Consider the following 22,394-nt stretch of genomic DNA (forward strand, 5'->3'; position numbering starts at 1 on the left):
TTCCCGTGTCTTGTGAAGTGACGGGGCTCCGCAACGTGTTACGTTATTGTCGCACCTGCGGTCGGGAGGCTGAAGCAGGAAAAGCCAACACTAGGATCAGCATTGATTCATGGAGAGACTTTCGTCTGGTCAGCTAACATTACTGCCAAGCAGCTGAAATATAGAGTGATATTGTGGTTTTAGCTGACGTGTGTTTCGCCTCACTGATTGACGGATGCTCGATCACATTCAGGTAGCGCGTGCACACGGGCAACAGGACGCGGACTTTCGTTGACTTAACGGCCACAGATGTCGCTGTTACAACCAATTCCTTTTTCTTACAAACAGTCCCTTTAATGCAACTTGTGATTTTTTAGGTAGTAGCAGGCTCAGTTTTAACCGTGTCATAATGTCGTTAATTGATTTCTAATAATAAATATATACATACATTTGCATAAAGCAAGCATTTACCCACTTCCGTGTTGATTAGAATATTAAATACTTGACAAATCTCCCTTTAAGGTGCATTTTGAACAGATAAAAAAATGTGCGATTAATTTGCGATTAATCCCGATTAACTACGGACAATCATGCGATTAAATATTCTAATCGACTGACAGCCCCATGTGAAACATTTGAGCTTATCCTGGGACTTTATTAAACACTTCATAAACATACAGCTACAGCTATTAGCTCTAGAGTGTGTACGTTGTCGGTGTGAGGTAAATAGACATTGTATACATGTCCAGCAGTCAAAATCACACAAATAACTTGAGACGTAAATTCGGTTGGTATTCTGTCTGAACAAACTTTAAGACTAAATATAAAAATAACGACCAAAATGAACACAAATGTCTTTCTTTAAATCCTGTAAAGATGACAATCTTTATATAGATAGATAGATATATAGATTTATATAATCAATATCACTTGACAAACAGAGAAAAACACAGAACAGCTGAGCTGGCTGCACATGATTGTGTCCTCTGTTGTCACCATCTAATTGAGTCTGTGAGCTTCTAACAGCAGCTATATAAACCTTATTTGTGAGTGTCATGTGTTAACGGAGGCGATATTGTGTAATCCGTCAAACCTTGGCCTTTTCCAGAGACAGAAACACTCGGAGGACAGGCCGTACCGCAGACCAATCAATAGCAGTTATCTCCAATTCCCCCATCATTAAGGTCGGTGTGACTGTTATATCAATGGCTGCACGGGGCGTTGACCGTGGCAACGGGCTGAGGTGAGTCATCCGCCTGTGTGTGTGTGTGTGTGTGTGTAACCTCGTTCATGTTGGTTAAAGACGTAAGTAGAGACAGAGTGACCTCAACCGCACAATGTCACCACCCACCAACAACCAGCTGCTCGCTTAAAAGACGGCCGTTTAAGATGCTCGCTGGGACGATAATTAACCTGATGCTATTTGGTTAGTGAGTTAGCTGCGTAGCAACTAGCTCTCATTCAGGGTTTTTTTCATCAGCCTTTCGGGAAAAGTAATGATTATTTTTGTTTTCAATTATTCGTTTAGTTTATAAAACAAAACGGTGATGCAATTAAAGAACCCAAAGTCCTTCAATTTACTGCCATACATGACAAACCAGAGAAGATTTGAAATTTTTGCTCCAAGAATGAACTGTTTAAAGGGACTGTATGTACGTTTTTACACGTATACATGTTTTGTTTTTTTATCATTTTTTATGGCAATGTGTGAACAGGTTGTAACCTAACCTAACCTCCTCTATCAGCCTGTATATTGCTTTTAATGTGAAGAAGCCGGGCCGGTTTTTCCTCGAAAATCCAACGGATGTGACGTCATGCACGCTTGCGAGTGCCTTTATTTCAGTATCTGCACGCGGAAAAGCATCCTCTAGAGGGAGCATTTCTGCTCCGCGTGCACAATCGCAGTCGCACGGGGGCTGTGATGATCGCTCGCTAGACCCTCTCTACATGCTTGCAACTGCTCAACTCGCTCGCTCGTCAAGTTGACTTTTGAGACTTTGGAGGCGGGGATGGAATAGACGGTGGCTGATGTGTCCGCTCCTTTGATTGGTCACTTTCAACACCTACAGTCTCTGACGGCGAAGGCAGAACACGTGACACCGTTGTCCAATCATAGAGCACAGAACACGTGACCACCCACTCCTCCAAATATCACAAAGTCAACTTGACGAGCGAGCGAGTTGAGCAGTTGCGAGCACGTAGAGAGGGTCGAGCGAGCGCTCATCACAGCCCCCCGTGCGACTGCGATTGTGCACGCGGAGCAGAAATGCTCCCTTGAGAGGATGTTTTTCCGCTCGCAGATACTGTTCTGTGCGGTTTTTGATACTAATTAAATGCCATACGCTAACGCCAACGAACAACCAGCCCCCACCACAACTCAGACTCCAACACAAACTCCACGGACGCACAAAAAAACAAAGTTATATCTAGTGAAGCACGTCTAGCAAAACAGGAATGTGACCACCTGCCTGATGTTGCTAACGTTAATCAAAATGATGCCTGTCAATTACCTTCAGTCTCGTGTGTGTCGCCTCACTGTTTCGACCGAAGCTCGCTCGCATCTACGTAGCGCGAGCACAAGCAACAGGACGCTGACTGTCGTTGACTTAACGGCCACTAACGGTGTCACTGTTAACAAACAATTTCTCCTTCTTACATCCAGCCCCTTTAATCGATTATCAAAGTAGTTGCCAATAATCTTCTGTCGACCGACTAATTGAATAATTGTTGCATCTTTAGTTCATAATATAAATAAACTAATTTGTTAGCATGCCAAAAACTACTGAGAATGGGTGGATGTGACGGATATGGATGTTTGCATGCTGTTGCTCTATCTAGTAAATATTCATGGGAATCGTTTTTGCGTGAGCTATTCCTTTAATTTACATTTCCGTAAATGTGCCCATGTTAGAGGCTCAACTATACTTCATTACAAGTGTTTGTCGGATGGTCGAACAGCTTCCAGAACTTCCTCCCCTCAACAGATTCCCGACGTTGGGATTCGTATCGCGTTGCCTTCAGAGGAACTCAAGTTTTAATCCTGTAATTTGTCCCGTGTGGCTTTAAATCGGTACAACAGAGGTTTGTAACTCTTTTTATTCGTTCACATTTATTCGTGTCAGTGTGTGTGAAGCAGGAGAGTGTGGTTTGATTTGTTGGGTGGGGAGATATCACCACCAGATAGTGACGCTGCTGCATGATTCGGGCTCAGATGATAATCCAGATTATGTTTTGCTGGATGTTGGGATTATTATCATTAATCACAATTTTTAGGAAGAACATTTTAGGAACCACATTACTTACACTTTTGGCAAGCTGTGTTTAATACTTCCTGTGTTCCTTCTTTACAGTAAATATCACAACTCTTCAGGTTAAACAACAAATCAAGTACGAAAAATGTCATAAATAGAAAAAAACGTGTTTTTGTATCTCGTCTTTTGGTTTCCCAGTTCTTCATAATAATCGTAATCTTACAATTAACCTACAAATAACAACCAAGTTAACTCAACAAAAGTGAAAGAAGATTAAAAATGGCCTGGTTTGTGTTTGTTGCCTTCCAAGTCGCTCCTAAAATACCAACCGACTACAAACAAGTGTCCTAATTAATGCTGCTGTGTCCACACTGACATCCAGCCACAGCGGTCCAATCACACTGAGCCCCCCTGAGCTCTTTACAGCCTCTAATCTGCACTAAAAACATTATTTGGGGCCTTTTGGCTCATTGACACCGGGATGGATTAGTGGAGGATCTTGCTGGTTTGTTGGAGTTTCAGGTCTCTAGTTTGACAAACGACACTCTCGCTCTCGCTGACCTTTCTCATATAAACGTTTTAGCAAACATTTTAGCGAGACAAAGACAGTGTTTTTCCCCAAGCAGTTGGGAGACCAAACCAGGCCCGAAACATTAGTTAAAACTGGTCTGAGATTCACCAGGACTACATTCTCACTAATCTTACACTAATCGATTAGTTGATTTACTCCACAGATCTGTAAAACTGAGTTTCTCCACAAAGAATAACACCAAAGCACCACTTTAAACTTTGTGTTTACCAAAGATGTGCTCATAAGTTTCTTGGAAATTAGTAAATCAGCCTAAAAAGTAAACTAAACAACTAAAGAAATGTTAGTCGACAAAGACCAAAACAACTATGGAGGACGAAACCTGCCAAAATCCAAAATCAATCAATAAATGACTCAAGAAATAAATAAATATGTCATTAAATGTAGCAAAAATAATATTACAAATTTAATAAAATTTATTTATTTATCGAGTCATTCATTCATTTATTTTTAAATTTTGGCAGGTTCCGGCCTCCATACAAAAATGACCAATTAGTCGACTAATCGACGAAGAGGTAGCCGCCCTAGTGAGTTTATGGTCTCAATCGCTAGTTTCAAGTCTTCTTCAATACAGCATGATGTTCATTTAGTAAATGATGGTCCCATTTGAGGCAAATAGACCATAAAGCAGGGGATGCTTTAGGGCGGGGCTTTCTTGTGATTGACAGGTCGCTACCACGGCGTTATCCGGTCTGGGAGTTGTTTGTGTTTTCGTCTTACAACTTTAACCCTTTCACAGTGTGTTTTCACTTCATCAAAGTTAATTATAACATTTTGGTCGCTTAAAAAATGTCTTATCCAGTGTTTGGTTGTACTTAGCTCCACCCTCTAGTGTCACTTCTGGTTGTAAAAAAAAACTAAATGGCGACGGCGGTGACTACGTCCACTTCAGACGAAAAAAAGTCTGAAAAAAGTAAAAAAAAAAAAGTCTGAAAAAAAAGTCTGAAAAATTCTGAAAAATGTACAAAATAAAAAAAAATCTAAAAAATGTCTGGAAAAAAAGTTTGAAAAAAAAATTCTGAAAAACTTCCAAAAAATTAAATTCTGAAAAATGTCCAAAAAAAGTCTGAAAAAAAATTCTGAAAAATGTCTGGAAAGAAAGTTTGAAAAAAAAATTCTGAAAAATGTCCAAAAAAAAGGTCTGAAAAAAGTCTGAAAAAGTCAAAAAAAAAAAAAAAAAGAAAAGTCTGAAAAATGTCCAAAAAAAAGAGTCTGAAAAGATTCTGGAAAAAAAAATTGAAAAAAAAATTCTGAAAAATGTTGTTCGATCTGGGAGTTGTCCGTGTTTTCGTCTTACAACTTTAACCCTTTCACAGTGTGTTTTCACTTAATCAAAGTTAATTATGACATTTTGGTGGCCTAAAAATGTCTTATTCAGCGTTGAGTTGTACTTAGCTCCTCCCTCTCGTGTCACTTCTGGTTGCAAAAAACCAAGATGGCGACGACCAAAATGCTGAACTTGAAGCTTCAAAACAACCTGCTGTATATGGACATACAGCAGGTTGTAATATCCCCCAAAGCTACTGTAATGTGTGCAGATGAGAACAGCGTGTTAGGGGAGATGTCGGTAGCTCACCTTCACAGTCCGACGGCTCGGTGCTGCCCTCCTCCTGGTCCGACAGGCGGGTGAATTTGTGGCGTCGGCCCAACGACAGCTGCGTCGGCTGCGTCTGCTGCTTTTCGCCGCTGTTTCCCGCCGCGGTGTTACGAAAACTCTGCGAACGCGACACGGTGATCTCGAACTGCTTCAGGACCTCGTCTTCGCTGTCGGAGCTGGAGACGTCGTCGTCTTCGTCGTCGTTGTCACCGTAGCTGTTCACTGTAGGGAGATAAACACAGGGAAACACACGGGGTGAGGAAGAGGAGAAGCTGGGAGACGAGAGGAGAGGAGAGGAGTAGAAGACTAAAGAAGAGACGAGGAAACCAGAAAGAAATGAAGAGGAGAGGAGGAGACAAGGAAGAAAGGAAAGGAAAGGAAAGGAGAGGAGGAAACAGGGAAGAAAGGAAAGGAGAGGAGGAGGAGACAAGGAAGAAAGAAGGAGAGAGGCAAGGAGGAGACAAGGAAGAAAGGAAAGGAAAGGAGAGGAGGAAACAGGGAAGAAAGGAGAGGAGAGGAGGAAACAAGGAAGAAAGGAAAGGAAGAAACAAGGAAGTAGAGGAGGAAAGGAAGAGAGGAGAGGAGGAGGAGACAAGGAAGAAAGAAGAAGAGAGGAGAGGAGGAAACAAGGACGAGAGAAAAGAAAAGGAGAGGAGGACAGATGGAAGAAAGAAGAGGAGAGAAGGAAACAAAAAAAGAAAGGAGAGGAGAGGAGGAAAGAAAGGAAGGGAGAGAGGAGGAAACAAGGAAGAAATGAAAAGAGAGGGTTGGAGGAAACAAGGAAGAAGGAGAGGAGAGGAGATCCAGATTGAAAGAAAGCATTAAAAACACTTTGATGTCTTTGGTCCTAACGATATTCTGTGTGTGTGAATAGACTCAGAGTTAAATTCAACGCAGGTCTGAATGATTTTCAACACTAACAACCAGCTCACAGGTTCATTGTGTTGAAGCCATTTAGTGTTGGTCAAATAATCGCTCCTTTATGAGACGTGAATGCTCATAAAGTACGTGAGGACACATATAAACCCTCTGTCTCTCTCTCTCTCCGTCTCTTTCTGCTGAAACACATAAACCCGTTTCACAGAGCCGAGGGTCATTCCACTCGCATCATAATTTCACCATAATTGGATAGCAACAGCTGAATGAGTGACGTGGCGGCGGAGCGACCAGCCCCTCCTCTCTAAAGTGCAGGTCACTCTACCTGAGCGGTCGCCATGGTTACCTACAGAGAGCAAGGAAGCTGCCACCGCCGCCGCTCGCCCACTCAGAGCGAGCGGCTCATTGCTCCGTTAACTTGAAGCTTTTCACAGGCGGAAGCTCTCCAGAGTGGAGTAATGTGGCTCAATGTGATTGCACGCAAGTATTCAGATCCTTTACTGCAGTAAAAGTACTACTATTAGTAGTAAAAGTACTACAAACACACTGTGGAAATACTCCACTACAAGTCCTGCATTCAAAACCTGACTGAAGTAAAAGTGTGTATCCGCAAAAAGTACTTAAAGTAAAAGTATCGTTGCTGTGAGAACCACGTCAGCCCTGTTTTCAGCTTTGTGACGATGCATTTTCAGCTGATTCAAGAGGCTTTTTAAAGAGTTTATTTAGCTTCAGAAGGAGGATAAGATCAGCCCATAAGTTCAAGGTTAAAGCTGCATTTTTACATATTAAACATAATGTAAACATAACTTAACATAAGATTACCCCTACCTCGTCCGCTGACTCCAAACAGGATGTGTTGTTTGTTCAGGAAGCCAACTGGAAATACCAGAGACTCCACCTGCTGCAGGTGAGAACCAACAAACCAGCACGGTGTTTGCTCAGCGTTAAACTCACAGCCTCCACCTGGATTCAACCTGCCTGCTGTCGGCAGAGGGACTTTCTCTTTCTCTAAGTTTTGTTTGTTAATTATAAAGCGAAACAAAGCTACCAAACTTTGAGTTAAAAAGACTCACAGACTGAATTAAATGTGCAGGATTTACCCTCCTCAGCCCATCACAGTATTTTACAAGCTGATGTGAGACTCTGACCAATCACAGGTCATTTCAGAGAGAGAGAGCGTTCCTATTGGCTGTGCTCCGGCTGGTGGGCGGTGCTTGGTATTCCCTCAACTGATCTCAACATAGCTGCCGGGTCACAAACTTTCTCATTTTACAGCTAAACCGTGCACCACAAGATGTTTCTGGAAACATCTGAGGAGAGAAATAGGCATTACAGTAACAGAATATTGATTCATATTTGATCAGCGCTATTAGTTTGACCGTTTCGTCGGAGTTTGCAAGTGATTGACAGCTGCTCGGGGACGGCAAGCCGTCGGCTCTGATTGGTTGTTTTCCTCCTGTCTGTGAAATCCTGCAGATGCCAGCGGAGGACATAGAGGCACATGATTTTTTTCAGATTACATGTCTCATGCACTACTGTTTTATAAAAATTACTTTTTTTAATCATGTTTGCTCCATTTCATTTTTTTTTTTGTTGTGATTTATTATCACTATTTACTTTGTTTCTCTTTATTTTTATTTTATTTATTTATTATATTATTCCCTATTTATTTTTATTTTTTTTGTTTATTATTATTTGTATATAATTTTCTAACTTTATCTCTCATACTTCTCTTCTCTTCTCTCCTAATATAAGTATAAATAAACATGTTATTTGTTTCTCCTTGAACATTTATGTATTCTCTGGGCCTATGGACGAAAAATATGACTCATCCCTACTTAATGGAACAATGTATGGACATTGAGGGGATGCTGAAGCTCACGGACTGCCTCCTAAAGACCCTGTTGTGTCTTAAAACGTGATTGTGATGTACAACTGTATCTGTTAAAAGGAAATAAAAAGAATAAAAAAAAAAATTTCCTCCATTTCTACCCACTTCAGCTTTAAAACCCTGACTATAAGGATGTTTATATATACTGTACATATAGCAGCGTCATCATGCAGAAACCTGTGTCAGATATTTGACGCTAAAATATACTTAGACCAAAATTTGAATGTTCGGATTTGAATACATAAGACACACCAGGATTTCTCCCAGAATGGTGGAACTACCCCTTCAAACACACTTTGTTTTAACTTAGCAGGCTATCGAGCTACAGGTAACTTCCTACGAAACTATTATGAAATTACAGAGCGGTAAAATAAAGCGTTAATTAAAACTAGTTTTTGTCACAAATAAAGCAATGAATCATACAAACTGTGACCCCGAGGGCTTCGGAGGCAGTCGGTGGCTTTAATCCAACATGTAAAATCAGCGGTGTGATCCTTTAGTTTAACATTTTTTGTTTCCCTTTACAACCTTTGCTCTGGGCGTTCAGTGTTTGACAAGTGGGAGGAAAGAAAGAGTTTTACTGGGTGACGGAACGAGAGAATAAAAAATAGAAACTGAGTGCCCTTTCCTCTCTTTCTTTCTCTCTCTTTGCTGAATTTTTCCTTCAAGGTTGTGTAATGTTAATATTTTCATTGTGAGCTGCTGCAGAGCTTTGTATCAGTATATGGCTGACTCACTCAACTCTTTCTCTCATACGTACACACTCGCCCACAGAAACCACTGCACAAATACAAACTCACCCACGTTCTCTCTCTCTCTCTCTCCGCTACTGGAGAGTTTAATTGGAGTCATAATGCTACAGGAGTCACGTCTCTCCTACTGAGATGGTTCAGCTTATATAAAAGGTGAACCTCGACTAGAAAGCAACAGCTGCAGAAGGAAAAATTCTGGTTTATTTAAACTTGGAATATTTCCCATAAATGTGTATATTGTGGCTCTGTGGCTAACTTTACACTCGCCTCCTCCGATTCGTGCAAAAAAACATATATCAGGGCAAGCTTTGCACAAAAAACCTTATTTTTACATGAATCTTTTCAGACACTTGTTTCCGAGTCTGACTGGAAGTCAACATAAAAAGAAGCCGTCTGAAACGGCCATTATGGCGTTGTTTTGTGCGAATCCTCGCGAGTTAAAATGCTGAAAAAAGGAGGAAATGTTAACATCTAGAGCTCCATGAGAACAGGGCAAACTCCAGCTCCTAAATTAACCTTGATGTGAGATATCTTTCCGATGTGTTACTGGAAATCTCCTCTGGAAGTGAGACGTGAGCGAGACGTGAGAGAGATGTGAGAGAGACGTGAGCGAGACATGAGCGAGATGTGAGCGAGATGTGAGCGAGATGTGAGCGAGACGTGAGCGAGACGCGAGCGAGATGTGAGAGAGACGTGAACGAGATGTGAGCGAGATGTGAGCGAGACGTAAGCGAGACGTGAGCGAGATGTGAGCGAGATGTGAGAGAGACGTGAGCGAGATTTGAGCGAGATGTGAGAGAGACGTTAGTGAGATGTGAGCGAGACGTGAGAGAGATGTGAGCGAGACGTGAGCGAGATGTGAACGAGACGCAAGCGAGGCGTGAGCGAGACGTGAGTGAGACGTAAGCGAGACGTGAGCACAGGTAAAAGACAGAACAAGAAAAAGAGAAAAGGTAGAGCTGAGGTGGAGAGCATTAGAAGCAGAAAAGAAAAACTACAGATATATTCATGAGCGAGGGACACGGTTAGTGTCTAAAAATGCCAGCAGGAACGCCCTCAGCACGCCATAAACTCTAATAACTACCTTTCCTGAGTTTTAAAATAACTAATAAATGGCATCGACATTTACTCTCACTCTGTAGGACAGCAGGAGAGACGTGTATGCATGGAAATAATCATACAACTTTGAAGAGTGACTGACAGACCGTGTGTGTGAGGTTGTTGGTGTCTAGCTGTGAACGTAGGTGTAGCAGTGTGTGTACAGTTTATTTGTCGGTGAATAAATGCTACGAAATTACAACTCCTCCGCTGCGCTCAAGCTTTTTAATTAATTATAAACATTTCTTTTAACCGTTTTAACCAATAGAGTTAATCGGTTAAAATGCTTAATGTCGGTTAACGGTTAAACGGTTAATTACTAACAACCCTACTATCATTCTAGCTAATTGGTGTTTCACTCTACCTCTGGTAAGATTAAAACTGTAGCGTGAAAGCTAGGCTAACCACAAACTTAAACGAAAATGCCCACTCAGCTGTTCGTGCAAAAAAGCAGTGACGTAGGTTCTCAAAGTATGCTTATCAATAAGGTTATGAATAATGTGAATGGGTTAGCTGATTCAACGTTAGCTGGGGTTAGTTTGGAAATAACTGAACGGTTTAGTTTGGATTTTCTTTAAGTGGGGTTGTATGTATACTCCCGTGTTGCCGGGTAGAATTACTGGAACTGAATTGTGGAGGTGCAAGAGACAAACTGAAGAAACAGTTTTGAACTATCTTGCATGTTTTTTGAAGCAGTTTTGTGACGGACTACTTCCACCTTTACTCCTAACAGCTATCCGTCTGGTCAGTGTAAACAGATGTCACTCACCGAGCCCCTGGCGGACTCCCAGTCGTATCTTCTTCCGTTGGCGATGATTCTCCAGGCAGGGCATTCCGCCGACGCGTGAGAAACACAGCTTCTTGTTGATGAAGAGGAAGAGGACGGCCAACGCCACGATGAAGACACCCACCGCCGACAGGAAGCCGATGGCCTCTGGGGGGACTGGCAGGAGGAGGGAGAGGGAGAGAGGACACACAATGACACACTGATCAGACCACACAAACAGACAGTCTGGACACACAAACACACACACACACACACACACACAGTACGCATGGTACATGTGATACACACAGACAGAACGAGTGATACTTTAGTATTTGAGTTACCCTCAGTGCCTCAGTGAGTCAGTGTAAAAACAGCTGGGTTGGCTGAACCAGCAGCTCGCTGCTTTGCTCAAAAATAAATACAATAAATCAAATGAATTTACTGTTTGCCAAGATAATAATCATGTTTTTCCTTTACTGTGACATTTTCTGTGTGTGTTGCTGCAGGTGAAACTGTCAAACAAGGGAAAGGTCACAGACGTTTATTCTTCTTCTTCTTTTAGGCTTTTCCAAACACAAGGCCGCCGGCATCAAACACACCGCTCAGCTATTGTTTGTTTATATTCTTGTTCGTGGAAGTCGGTCCCTATCACCTCCTTCCCAAAGACATCCCTAGGTCAGGAAAGACGGCGAGCCTTGACTGGTCGTGGACCAACGTGTACCAACAATGTGTATGTGCAAAGTGAGGAGATGACGTCATTGATTACGTTTACATGCACACTAATATTCCACTATTATTCCAAATATGACAATATTGTGAATTTGATACGGGTCATGTAAACAACATATTCTGTTTGGATATTCTGAATGGAGCATTTTCAGGTTAAGACATGTATAATATACTGATGTTATTCAGGTTTTAGGAGCATTATTTGGACATGTGTACAGCACATTCACAATATGCGTCTCAAATGGGGTTTTTACGTCAGTTTGTGAGACACGACCTCTTACGTCCAGCTCTGTGCGTTGAACACAAACCAACTAGCCGACAGTTTGCAGAGATGCATGCCCAAAAGAAAAGCAGGAGAAACACACCTACTATTAAACATTATGAAAGACGTGGATATCAACAGTTTTTTGGATTTGCACAAATATCACAAAGCCGACCTTTTCAAGAAGGTGGTTGAAGGAATGAAAGAGGGAGGCTGAGTTCGCCACCGGTGGAAAACTTAGATTTTTTTTATGCAAAGAAGCAAAATGGTACTGTCAAACACAGCGGAGAATGTCGTGGGCGTGGGATTCACCAGCTCCGGTGATGAGGATGCATTGAGCTCCTCAAATGGACCAGATGATGATGATTACATTAGATTAGCTTCAACTTTATTGTCATTGCACATAGTACTAGTACAAGTGCAACGAAATGCAGTTTTGCATCTAACCAGAGTGCAAACTAGTAAAGTGCTGATAAGACAATATATACAAATGAGGATATATCGGTGTATGTACATAGGCATATACATATATACAGATTGTAATTAAAGTGCAAGTGAGCGACGTGTTACATTCTGATGAATAATAGCTTAACTATAAATGCGTACTGATGGGATATTGTATAACAAATTTGTATAAGAGGATAATAAACAATATTGCAATAGATCATGGTAGGAATAGGGAAAAAGACAAATGTGTTGTTTGTAGGTCAGCATGACGTCATAGGGACGTTACGGCTGCATGTAAACGGGAATATTAGTGGAATATTCATGTTCATTAGCCATGTAAACAACTTAGTAGGAATTAAAATACATTTTGAGAGTGTATAAGGGTTTAGAACATTATGATAGAAGTATATGATTTCCATTTCCATGCTCTATTATGTCTCATGAACTGTTGCAGCAATTTTTGAGTTGACACCATTTGTTACACAGATTTGGTGCTAAATTTAACCGTTTTTTACCACACAGAATTAATAAATATGATAAATAATCCCTCCAAATCCTAAACCCAATCCCTCCCATTCCAGTTGTACCCAATTTATGTAATTCCAAGACTGTTTAGGGACCCCAGTATGCAGAAATATTCAAAAACATAATTTTTTGAATAGGAGAAAATAACACATTTATACTGCATTAAAACAACTGCATGTTTTTTGCGTTGGCATGTGCAAGTGGGCATGTCTGTAAAGGGGAGACTCGTGGGTACCCATAGAACCCATTTACATTCACATATCTGGAGGTCAGAGGTCAAGGGACCCCTTTGAAAATGGACATGACAGTTTTTCCTCGCCAAAATTGAGCCTAACTTTGGAGCGTTATTGAGCATCCTTCCCTACAAGCTAGTATGACAAAGGTTTTCCAGTTTCATATGATATCCCTAGCTTCACTCCAGCTGGTCTTGGGGGGTTAAAAAGAAATTGAAGAGAGAGGCAGAACATCATCTGGACCAGACTAGAAAGAAAGGAGTGATGAAAGTTGAGGTGAGGAACCAGAATAGCGACTAAATAAACAAGAGGAGGAAGATGTAAGAAGCTGATGTGGAGACGGAGAGAGAGAAAGAGAGAGAGAGAGAGAGAGAGAGAGAGAGATGAGGTGATACGAGGCGTACTACTCTCTGCTCTCAATGAGGCGGCTGAGACTCAACACAGATGAATAGAAATGCATAACGGGGGGTCGCCGTCTCCCGTTTCCACGGTAACGTCTCAGAGTGCAGAGAACTGAATCAATGGGAGCAAACGGAGACGAGAGCACATCCTGCTGAGAGCCGACGCCAAAGAAAGGACTCAGCAGCGTAGGTGTGTGTGTGTGTGTGTAAGAGGGTGTAGTACTATTAGGTTTTATTTATTTCATACACCACCTTTTTGTTTTTTCACTCTTCATGTTGCTCTCTGTCATTTTTAGGAATTGAATCTCCCACGCTGTACAGATGTACCTTATTAATCTGCACCGAAAACATCGACTCACATCGCCAAGCAACAGTCTGAGTGTGGTGACAAAATAATGAGCAACAACAGCAGCTGGTTTAATCCGTCCTTCCACATGCACCAGCGTTTGTATCAGTAGACGGCGGCTGGCTGTACCACGGTTTAGCACTCTACGGCTCACGTTACCGCAGTAGCGTGTCGGTGGCCTTCAGGTAAGGTAAAAAACGTGAAAGTCTCTCTCTTGAGCCGGTGTTTGGTTTGTACGTTCTGGGCAAGCCCCTAGGAAGAGCGCCGGTCGTTGATCCCAACTTTCATAGTGGCCAAACGGCTGTACTACAACTACCGTGTCCGTCACATGGCGTTGGGCCAAAAACATTTTATTCCCATAGACTTACATCGGGAAAGAGACGTCTGTAAGTCAGCGGATAACTCTTTTTTGAGGTAAATCAACTTCCCCTTATTTTAATAATTAGGTCCTAAAAGTTGTAAAACGCACTAATAGCTGAATCCAGAGTTATTTCTCTCCCTCCGTTCATGTGAATGAGACCCAGACCGAGGCTGGAGCGAGGTCTGTGAGGCGGAGTTAAAGGAAACGCTACTGCGCCTGCTCGACGGGCCCGATGGATGTGGAAGATCTCCGGGTACTTCATCTCTCGGCAGGCGAGCCCTTTTGGCTTCATGTGCCATTGAGCAGCTCTCATAGGAATGAACGGGACCCCGCCTACTGTATCCAGTTCTCTTTATACATCCATGGTTCTCACTGTAGAAACATGGCGGAGCAACATGAAGAGGACCCGCACTCCCTATGTAGATATGAGGAGCTCATTCTAAGCTAACCAGAATGCAACGATTCTTAGTTTCGGGTGATTTGTACAAAAACATAGTTATGAACATTATACTCCATTTCTGCTAATAGATACCCCGAAATGCTACACACTGGCCCTTTAAGTGACCACATTGTAAAAACACTCTGATACAAGTAAAAGTCCTGCATTCAAAATCTTACTTAAAGGTCCAGTGTGTAGGATCTGGCGGTATCTAGCTGTGAGGTGAGGAGATTGCAACCAACTGAAGCCTCTCCTGTGTGCCAAGCTTGTTGGAGATATGAATGGCCCTCTCTAGAGCCATCTGGAGCAGAGCCAGTATGTAGAGTGTGTGTGCATGGGAAATGAGTGGTGAAGCGAGAGAGAGAGTGAGCGGCAGTGACGGCAGCGGGTAACATTATCGACTCTGGCCCAAAACGTTCTGGGCTACTGTAGAAACATTGGCGGTGCAAAATGAAGGACTCCGTGAAGAGGACCCGCTCCCTACGTAGATATAAACGGCTCATTCCAAGCTAACGAAAACACGATTCTTATCTCAGGTGATTATACACTAAAGAAAACATACTTTTTAATATTATATTCCATTTCTGCCAATAGATCCCCCTGATTGTTACACACTAGTACTCATCATACTGAATGTCCCATTTAATGTCCCCTTAACGTTGCAGCAGGTAAAGGTGGAACTAATGTTAATTACTTTATATACTGCTGTGTCGGTCAGACAATAATAATACATCATATTTTATTTGTTGTGTTAATAACTAACTAAATGTATCAAATAAATGTAAAAAGTACAATATATCCCTTTGAAATATAGAAGTATAAAGTGCTCAAGTTAAGTACGTCAAAATTGTAAGTTACTAAGCTACTTTCCACCACTGATAACAGAAAGGAGAACATGAAGTCTAAAAGCTACAGACGCAGAAACCTCATCAACATAACAGTTTTATGTTCAGATCTCGAAGGACCTCCCATGGTTCCTTATATCTATTTCTTGACAAAGCTGAAAAGGGCACAAATATCCTTCTACGTTACACAACCGAAAGCATCCTCACATACTGCATGACAATACGGTTCAATAACCGTTCGACCGTTACCTGGAAAGCCTTGCATCGGACTATTAAAACTACACAGTACATCACTGGTGTCCAGCTAAGAGCCATTTATCTGAGAAAGAGGCCATAACATCACCAAACAGCTCAACAAACAACCCACTACACCTTCTTTACATAATGGGAAACATATACTGTTTTCTTCCTATTAAAACACACACAGAATAACGCTGTTTCTTCATGTTCAGCTGCTGTTCACTCCCACAGAGAGACTGGAAGGGCTAACACATGACAGACGCAGCATGAGAACACTTCTGTCCAAGTTTCTCTTTAAAAAACACATCACCACCACCTCCTCTTTCCTCACCTACACACTGATGATGATGATGACAGTGACAGAGAAGACGCTCCTGTCCTTTGAAGCAGACCTGATTTATCTGTTTCCTTGATGTTCATTTTATCTGTTTTTACTAGGGCTGTCAAAGTTAACACGATAATAACGCATTAACACAAATTTATAAAGTATTTTAGGTTGTAGCGGGCTCAGTTTTGAAGATATTGGTATCATATGAAACTAGGAAACTAAGGAATCTGTTGGTACCAACCATGTCATACTAGCTTGTCATGAAGGAGGTTAAATAACGCTCCAAACTTGCGCTAAATTTTGGCGAGAAAAAACTGTCATGGCCATTTTCAAAGGGGTCCCTTGACCTCTGACCTCCAGATATGTGAATGTAAATGGGTTCTATGGGTACCCACGAGTCTCCCCTTTACAGACATGCCCACTTTATGATAATCACATGCAGTTTGGAGCAAGTCATAGTCAAGTCAGCACACTGACACACTAACAGCTGTTGTTGCCTGTTGGGCTGCAGTTTGCCATGTTATGATTGGAGCATATTGTTTTATGCTAAATGCAGTACCTGTGAGGGTTTCTGGACAATATCTGTCATTGTTTTGTGTTGTTAATTGATTTACAATAATAAATATATACATAAATTTGCATAAAGCAGCACATTTGCCAACTACCATGTTGATAAGAGTACTGGATGCAACAGGGCACTGGCAACTAAAAGTCTGACTAAATGAATAAATAACAATAAATGAATCATTTGAAAGACAAATATCTATTTCAGGACCAAGATCTTATTTAAATTAATTTAAAGGAACCCAGTGCGACAGTAAATGTCTGGACGGTGTGTTCGGGTGCGGCTGTAAAGTGGAGTTTCCCCCTCTCAGCTGCTCCGACAGTCACAGACACTGAGCTCAGTGTTGGAGACTCAGAGAGCCTCCTACTGTCTGCATCCAGATGGACAGGAAGAAACCCTGGGTCAAAGTCTGGCCTCACACCTGCTGCACACACTCACACACAAACACACAAACACACACACACGCAGACACACACACACACACACACACACACACACACACACTTCATCCGAAATGCAGAGATCTCGAACACACAAACACACCTACTATACACAAACTAACCTCATCAACTACACTATGCCTGTCACGTCCTCAAATAGCTTGTTTCATCTACAGAATAATATACTATATTATGTTAATATGCCACACTGTTTTATTGCATTATGTACTTAATTAAATTTCTATTCGATTTTCATATTAATACAGACAAACACTAAGGATCTTAACGCTGACATATACTAAACCTGCTGACTCTCACTTTTACCTTGTAATTTTGTCTTTAATCGCTCTTGTATAGTTTCTATTTTTACTTCTATTTCAATTTATTTTATATACCTGTTACTATTCTTTACTTTCTATATTCATCTCTATTTGTTTATGTCCTCAGGCTGCTGCAACAACCCAATTTCCTCTCTGGGGATCAATAAAGGCTTATCTTATCTTATCTTATCTTGTCCAACCAACAATCCAAAAAGATATTTAATTTAAAATGATAGCAAACAGAGAAAAGCATCAAATTCTCATATTTAGGAAGATGGAAAGAGCAGATCATTTTTGCATTTTGCTTAATAAATTACTTCAAAGTTATTATAAACATTGTTGTTTTCTTTTGATCAACTAATCGGTTAATTTAATTTAAGTAATAATTTAGATAAATGTCTGTTAGTCACTATTTAAAGAAAAACGAGGGAACACAATTGTGATTGAAAGTATTGCAATATTTATATATTTGCAGTATTATTATCAATATTATTATTATTATTATTATTATCATTATTATTATTATTATTATCAATAATAATAATAATATAATTATTATCATTATTATTATCAATATTATTATTATCATTATTATTATTATTATTATTATTATTATTATTATTATTAATAATAATAATGATAATAATATAATTATTATCATTATTATTATTATTATTATCAATATTATTATTATTATTATTATCATTATTATTATTATTATTATTATTATTATTATCATTATTATTATTATTAAATGGGCGTTTGTGGTGACATTCCCGGAAAATTCGTTTCCCTCCATTGTAAACACACAAAGAATACACACAATTATGAAAACTTGAAGCTCATTTACATAGAAATAGAATTTTTCTGTTCTATTTCTATGTTCATGTATCAACAAAAAGACTCCAGACTGCTAAACTCTGAGCTCAAGTCTATAGTTTTCATTCAAATAGTAATTCTAAATCCACCAGGACTGAACTCTTAAGGATTGCCACTTTAACTACTGTTAAGAAGATGCACCAGAAGATGCATCGATACTCTCAACGCCCGTTTCTAAACTAATTCAGAAAAGGTACTCACGAGCTGAGAGGATGACCCTTAGCATCTTTTCCTTCGGAGTCTACAGTCTGTCTCCAGCAGCTCACTGAGGCTGAGGATTCAAGAGTTTTACTTGTCACGTCCTCATACAGGATGAGCAGTAACAACTACATGCTATCACGCTGCTCAAGTTACATAATGGTAAACAGCTGCACGTTTGCACTGCAACACACACATGTTTATTGTACCATCTAAGTTCATTGTGCTAACATTTACTAATTAGCATAGACACACACAAGTCAACAAAGCTGAGGCTGATGGGAGTATCAGTATATGTATATATACACATGTAAATATATATATATTACAACCTGTTTAGAACTGTACATGTCTCAGTATATATATAATATATATATATATATATATACATACACACATACTTTGATATGTACACACAGTTATACATAGGTAGTAAAATAAATAAATTAAAATACACATGTAGATATAAATATTTATTTTGCTATCTACATGTACACGTCTCAGTATACAGTATATATATATATATATATATATTTACTATCTCTCAGTATATATAATATATACTGTATATATAATATATATATATTTGCTACTATATATATTTACTATTTCTCAGTATATATATTTTTATTTTACAACCTGTTTATAATTGTACACGTCTTTATTTTACCTATTGACACCTGTACACATCACATTTATATTATATTGTAATATATTTTATATTATATTACATTATTACATTTTAGCTGCTGCATTATTTTATGTCTTAATTAGATTTAATTATTACTTAATTAGAGATCTAATAATTCCAGCTGCTTCATGACAATAAAAAACTTGAAATTTGGAAGTTTATGACTTTAAAACTTTGTCTGAACCTCGTTAATACCACACAGTTCTCTTTCCCATTTAGCCACCAGCACAATCACCACAGCAGGCACACATACTCTGTTCACCTGTTCACCCACCTATCACTAGCAGCTCCTCTCTGGTGATCATGTCATACACCGACTCCTAAACTCCACTAGACAAAAGTCCAACTTCATGAAACGATGTTTAGTCCCCAAAAAACACAGAAACAACTTCAAACAACGAGCTCCCAAACTAGAAAACAATCAAACAACTACTACTGGAGGCTGGACAGGTGGACCATGAGGCTGGACAGGTGGACCATGAGGCTGGACAGGTGGACCATGAGGCTGGACAGGTGGACCATGAGGCTGGACAGGTGGACCATGAGGCTGGGCGAGCTCACGCGCTCTGCTTGTGTAAACAGCAGCGGAGGAGGACAGACTGCACACGGAGCAGATTGAAGCGTTGCTTTCCTTCATGTTTAACCGGTTCATCGTGTTTATGCTTGTTGAACAGGTGTAATTGCGTATCTTGACTTTACACTTGCGAAGTTTTATTGCACTTACTAACAGCAACAAGCGTAGTGTCAACACGTCTCCACCGCGGCCTCTCTGATCAGCTGTTCGCTGACTGCTCTGTGTGTGTGGGCCTCTGTGTGTGTGGGCCTCTGTGTGTGTGGGCCTCTGGGAGGAGGCTGGCTCTCGGGTATGACGCATGCGCAGTGTAACTGAAGCTGTGGCCGTGCGCTGCGATTGGTTCAATTTCATCGAGGGCAGACCAGATTTTAATGCGCATGTGTTGTATCCCAAAGCTATGACTCGTACTCAGCCTCCTTCCAGAGGCCCTGAACAGCAGCAGGAAGAGGCTGCAGCTTTGCTTTCGCTCCGGAGCCCGTATGTACGTAGTATCTATGATGCCCTGATATCGCGATTCAGCTTTTTGCCTCGACGATGCATATCGTCACGTTTTTATATCGCGATATTTCGTGGCACGATATTTCGTCACACCCCTAATAGCAACGGTCTGTTATACATAGCAACGGTCTGTTATACATAGCAACGGTCTATTATACATAGCAAAGGTCTGTTATACGTAGCATTGGTCTATTATACGTAGCAATGGTCTATTATACATAGCAGCGGTCTGTTATACGTAGCAAAGGTCTATTGTACATAGCAACGGTCTGTTATACATAGCAACGGTCTATTATACATACCAACAGTCTGTTATACGTAGCAACGGCCTATTATACGTAGCAACGGTTTGTTATACGAGCAACGGTCTGTTATACGTAGCAACGGTCTGTTACACGTAGCAACGGTCTATTATACATAGCAACGGTCTGTTATACATAGCAAAGGTCTATTATATGTAGCAACGGTCTATTATACGAGCAACGGTCTGTTATACCTAGCAACGGTCTGTTATACGTAGCAACGGTCTGTTATACGTAGCAACGGTCTGTTATACATAGCAACGGTCTATTATACATAGCAACGGTCTGTTATACATAGCAACGGTCTATTATACGTAGCGGCGGTCTGTTATACGTAGCAGCGGTCTGTTATACGTAGCATCGGTCTATTATACATAGCAACGGTCTGTTATACATAGCAATGGTCTGTTATACGAGCAACGGTCTGTTATACGTAGCAACGGTCTGTTATAAGTATTAACAGTCTGTTATACGTAGCAACGGTCGGCTATACGTAGCAACGGTCTGTTATACGTAGCAATGGTCTGTTATACATAACAGTCTGCTATACATAGCAACGGTCTGTTATACATATCAACGGTCTATTATACGTAGCAACGGTCTGTTATACGTTGCAACGGTCTGTTATACGTAGCAACAGTCTGTTATACCTAGCAACGGTCTGTTATATGTAGCAACGGTCTATTATACATAACAACGGTCTGCTACAAATAGCAACAGTCTGTTATACATAGCAACGGTCTGCTATAAAGAAATAACAGACCATAGAACGCCGTGATTGACCAATCAGAATCATGTATTCAACAAAGCCGTGTAATAAGTAATATTCGTGCCCCACAGAGGACGATTCCTGATGTTTTTAGTGACGTTGTGATTGTAGATGATGATAATGATATGAGATTTAAGAATGTTTTTAGTTTATTAGCCTCAAAAAATTAAACACAAGAAAAATAAAAATCAGAGAAACTTCAGAAAAAAGCACATTTTTTAGCTTCAGTTTCCTTTCACTCGTAGATAACAACATTTATAGATTGGATTAATCCAAAATAATCTCAGTGGAAGGTGAATCGCATTATCGCACCAGCAGGGAATCAGTTGGAGAGTATTGATGAAACAGTTTGTTGAACGTGTTAAATTATAATGAATGAATAGCACAAACGAGGATTAGGGAGGAGATGTGACCCAGAAGTCAATGAGAGGCATTGGATCAGGCTAATGAGATGGAGAGATCGAACCGACGGCGATAAAAAGAAAATCTCACAATCGCTAATCTGTGACAGACACGGTTGTGAAAGGTTGTTTGTGTGTGTGTGTGTGTGTGAATACTAAATCCTTATCCCCTGATTATTATGCAGCTGCTGACTTTTACACCCCGGCTTTGAAGTGAGCTCCAGAGGAGAAAAGAGAGCACTTTGATGTGAGAAGAAGAAGAAGACAGAGCAGCAGCAGCGGCGGCGGCGGCGGTGAAGGCCACGTTGTTACCGCTCATTAAGGAGAGATCCCGAAGAGGACGAACACGGCGCTTTGTAGTTTTTTTCTTTCTTCTTTTTTAGCGATGAAGAAAAGGAACGCCTGCTGTTTCTTTCAGTTCGTTGTAAGGTCACTCATTAATGTGGATAATTAGTTTTAGGACTGTGTGTGTGTGCCTACAGATTATTACTATAACACACAGCTGAATGCTCCGGCAGTGGAGGAAGAAGTATTCAGATCATTTACTTAAGTAAAAGTACTAATACCACAATGTGAAAATACTGCACTACAAGTAAAAAGTCTTACAAATCTTACCTAAAGGCACAATGAGTAGGATTTTCCTAAAAAAAAAAAATGTATATAAAAATAATCCCTCACATTCATCACATATGAGATTTTCTTATTCTGCTGTGTCAGCCTCTTTAAAAACGTAGCGACCAAGCTGCAGATAATAAGCATGCATCCAAGAGGAAGCTACCAAAAGGGTGGACATAGCACC

The 22,394-nt window shown here is 40.5% G+C and overlaps 1 protein-coding gene across 4 annotated transcripts in view; it reads right to left on the reverse strand.

Annotated features, from left to right (window-relative positions):
- Positions 1-22,394, reverse strand: part of syt16 (synaptotagmin XVI) — a 40,155-nt gene that overhangs the window by 9,263 nt on the left and 8,498 nt on the right. For 2 of the 4 annotated variants that reach the window (XM_037747241.1, XM_037747239.1), the window contains exons 2-3: positions 10,803-10,976; positions 5,396-5,722 (exon numbers count right to left, since the gene is read on the reverse strand). In XM_037747241.1, the coding sequence (XP_037603169.1) occupies positions 5,396-5,722; positions 10,803-10,976 (501 nt within the window). Of the gene's footprint in view, positions 1-5,395; positions 5,723-10,802; positions 11,046-22,394 lie in introns of all 4 variants that reach the window. The other 2 variants (XM_037747238.1, XM_037747242.1) reach the window with 2 other exon arrangements.

This window comes from Sebastes umbrosus, chromosome 16, assembly GCF_015220745.1.
Source record: "Sebastes umbrosus isolate fSebUmb1 chromosome 16, fSebUmb1.pri, whole genome shotgun sequence".
Classification (NCBI taxonomy): Eukaryota; Metazoa; Chordata; class Actinopteri; order Perciformes; family Sebastidae; genus Sebastes; species Sebastes umbrosus.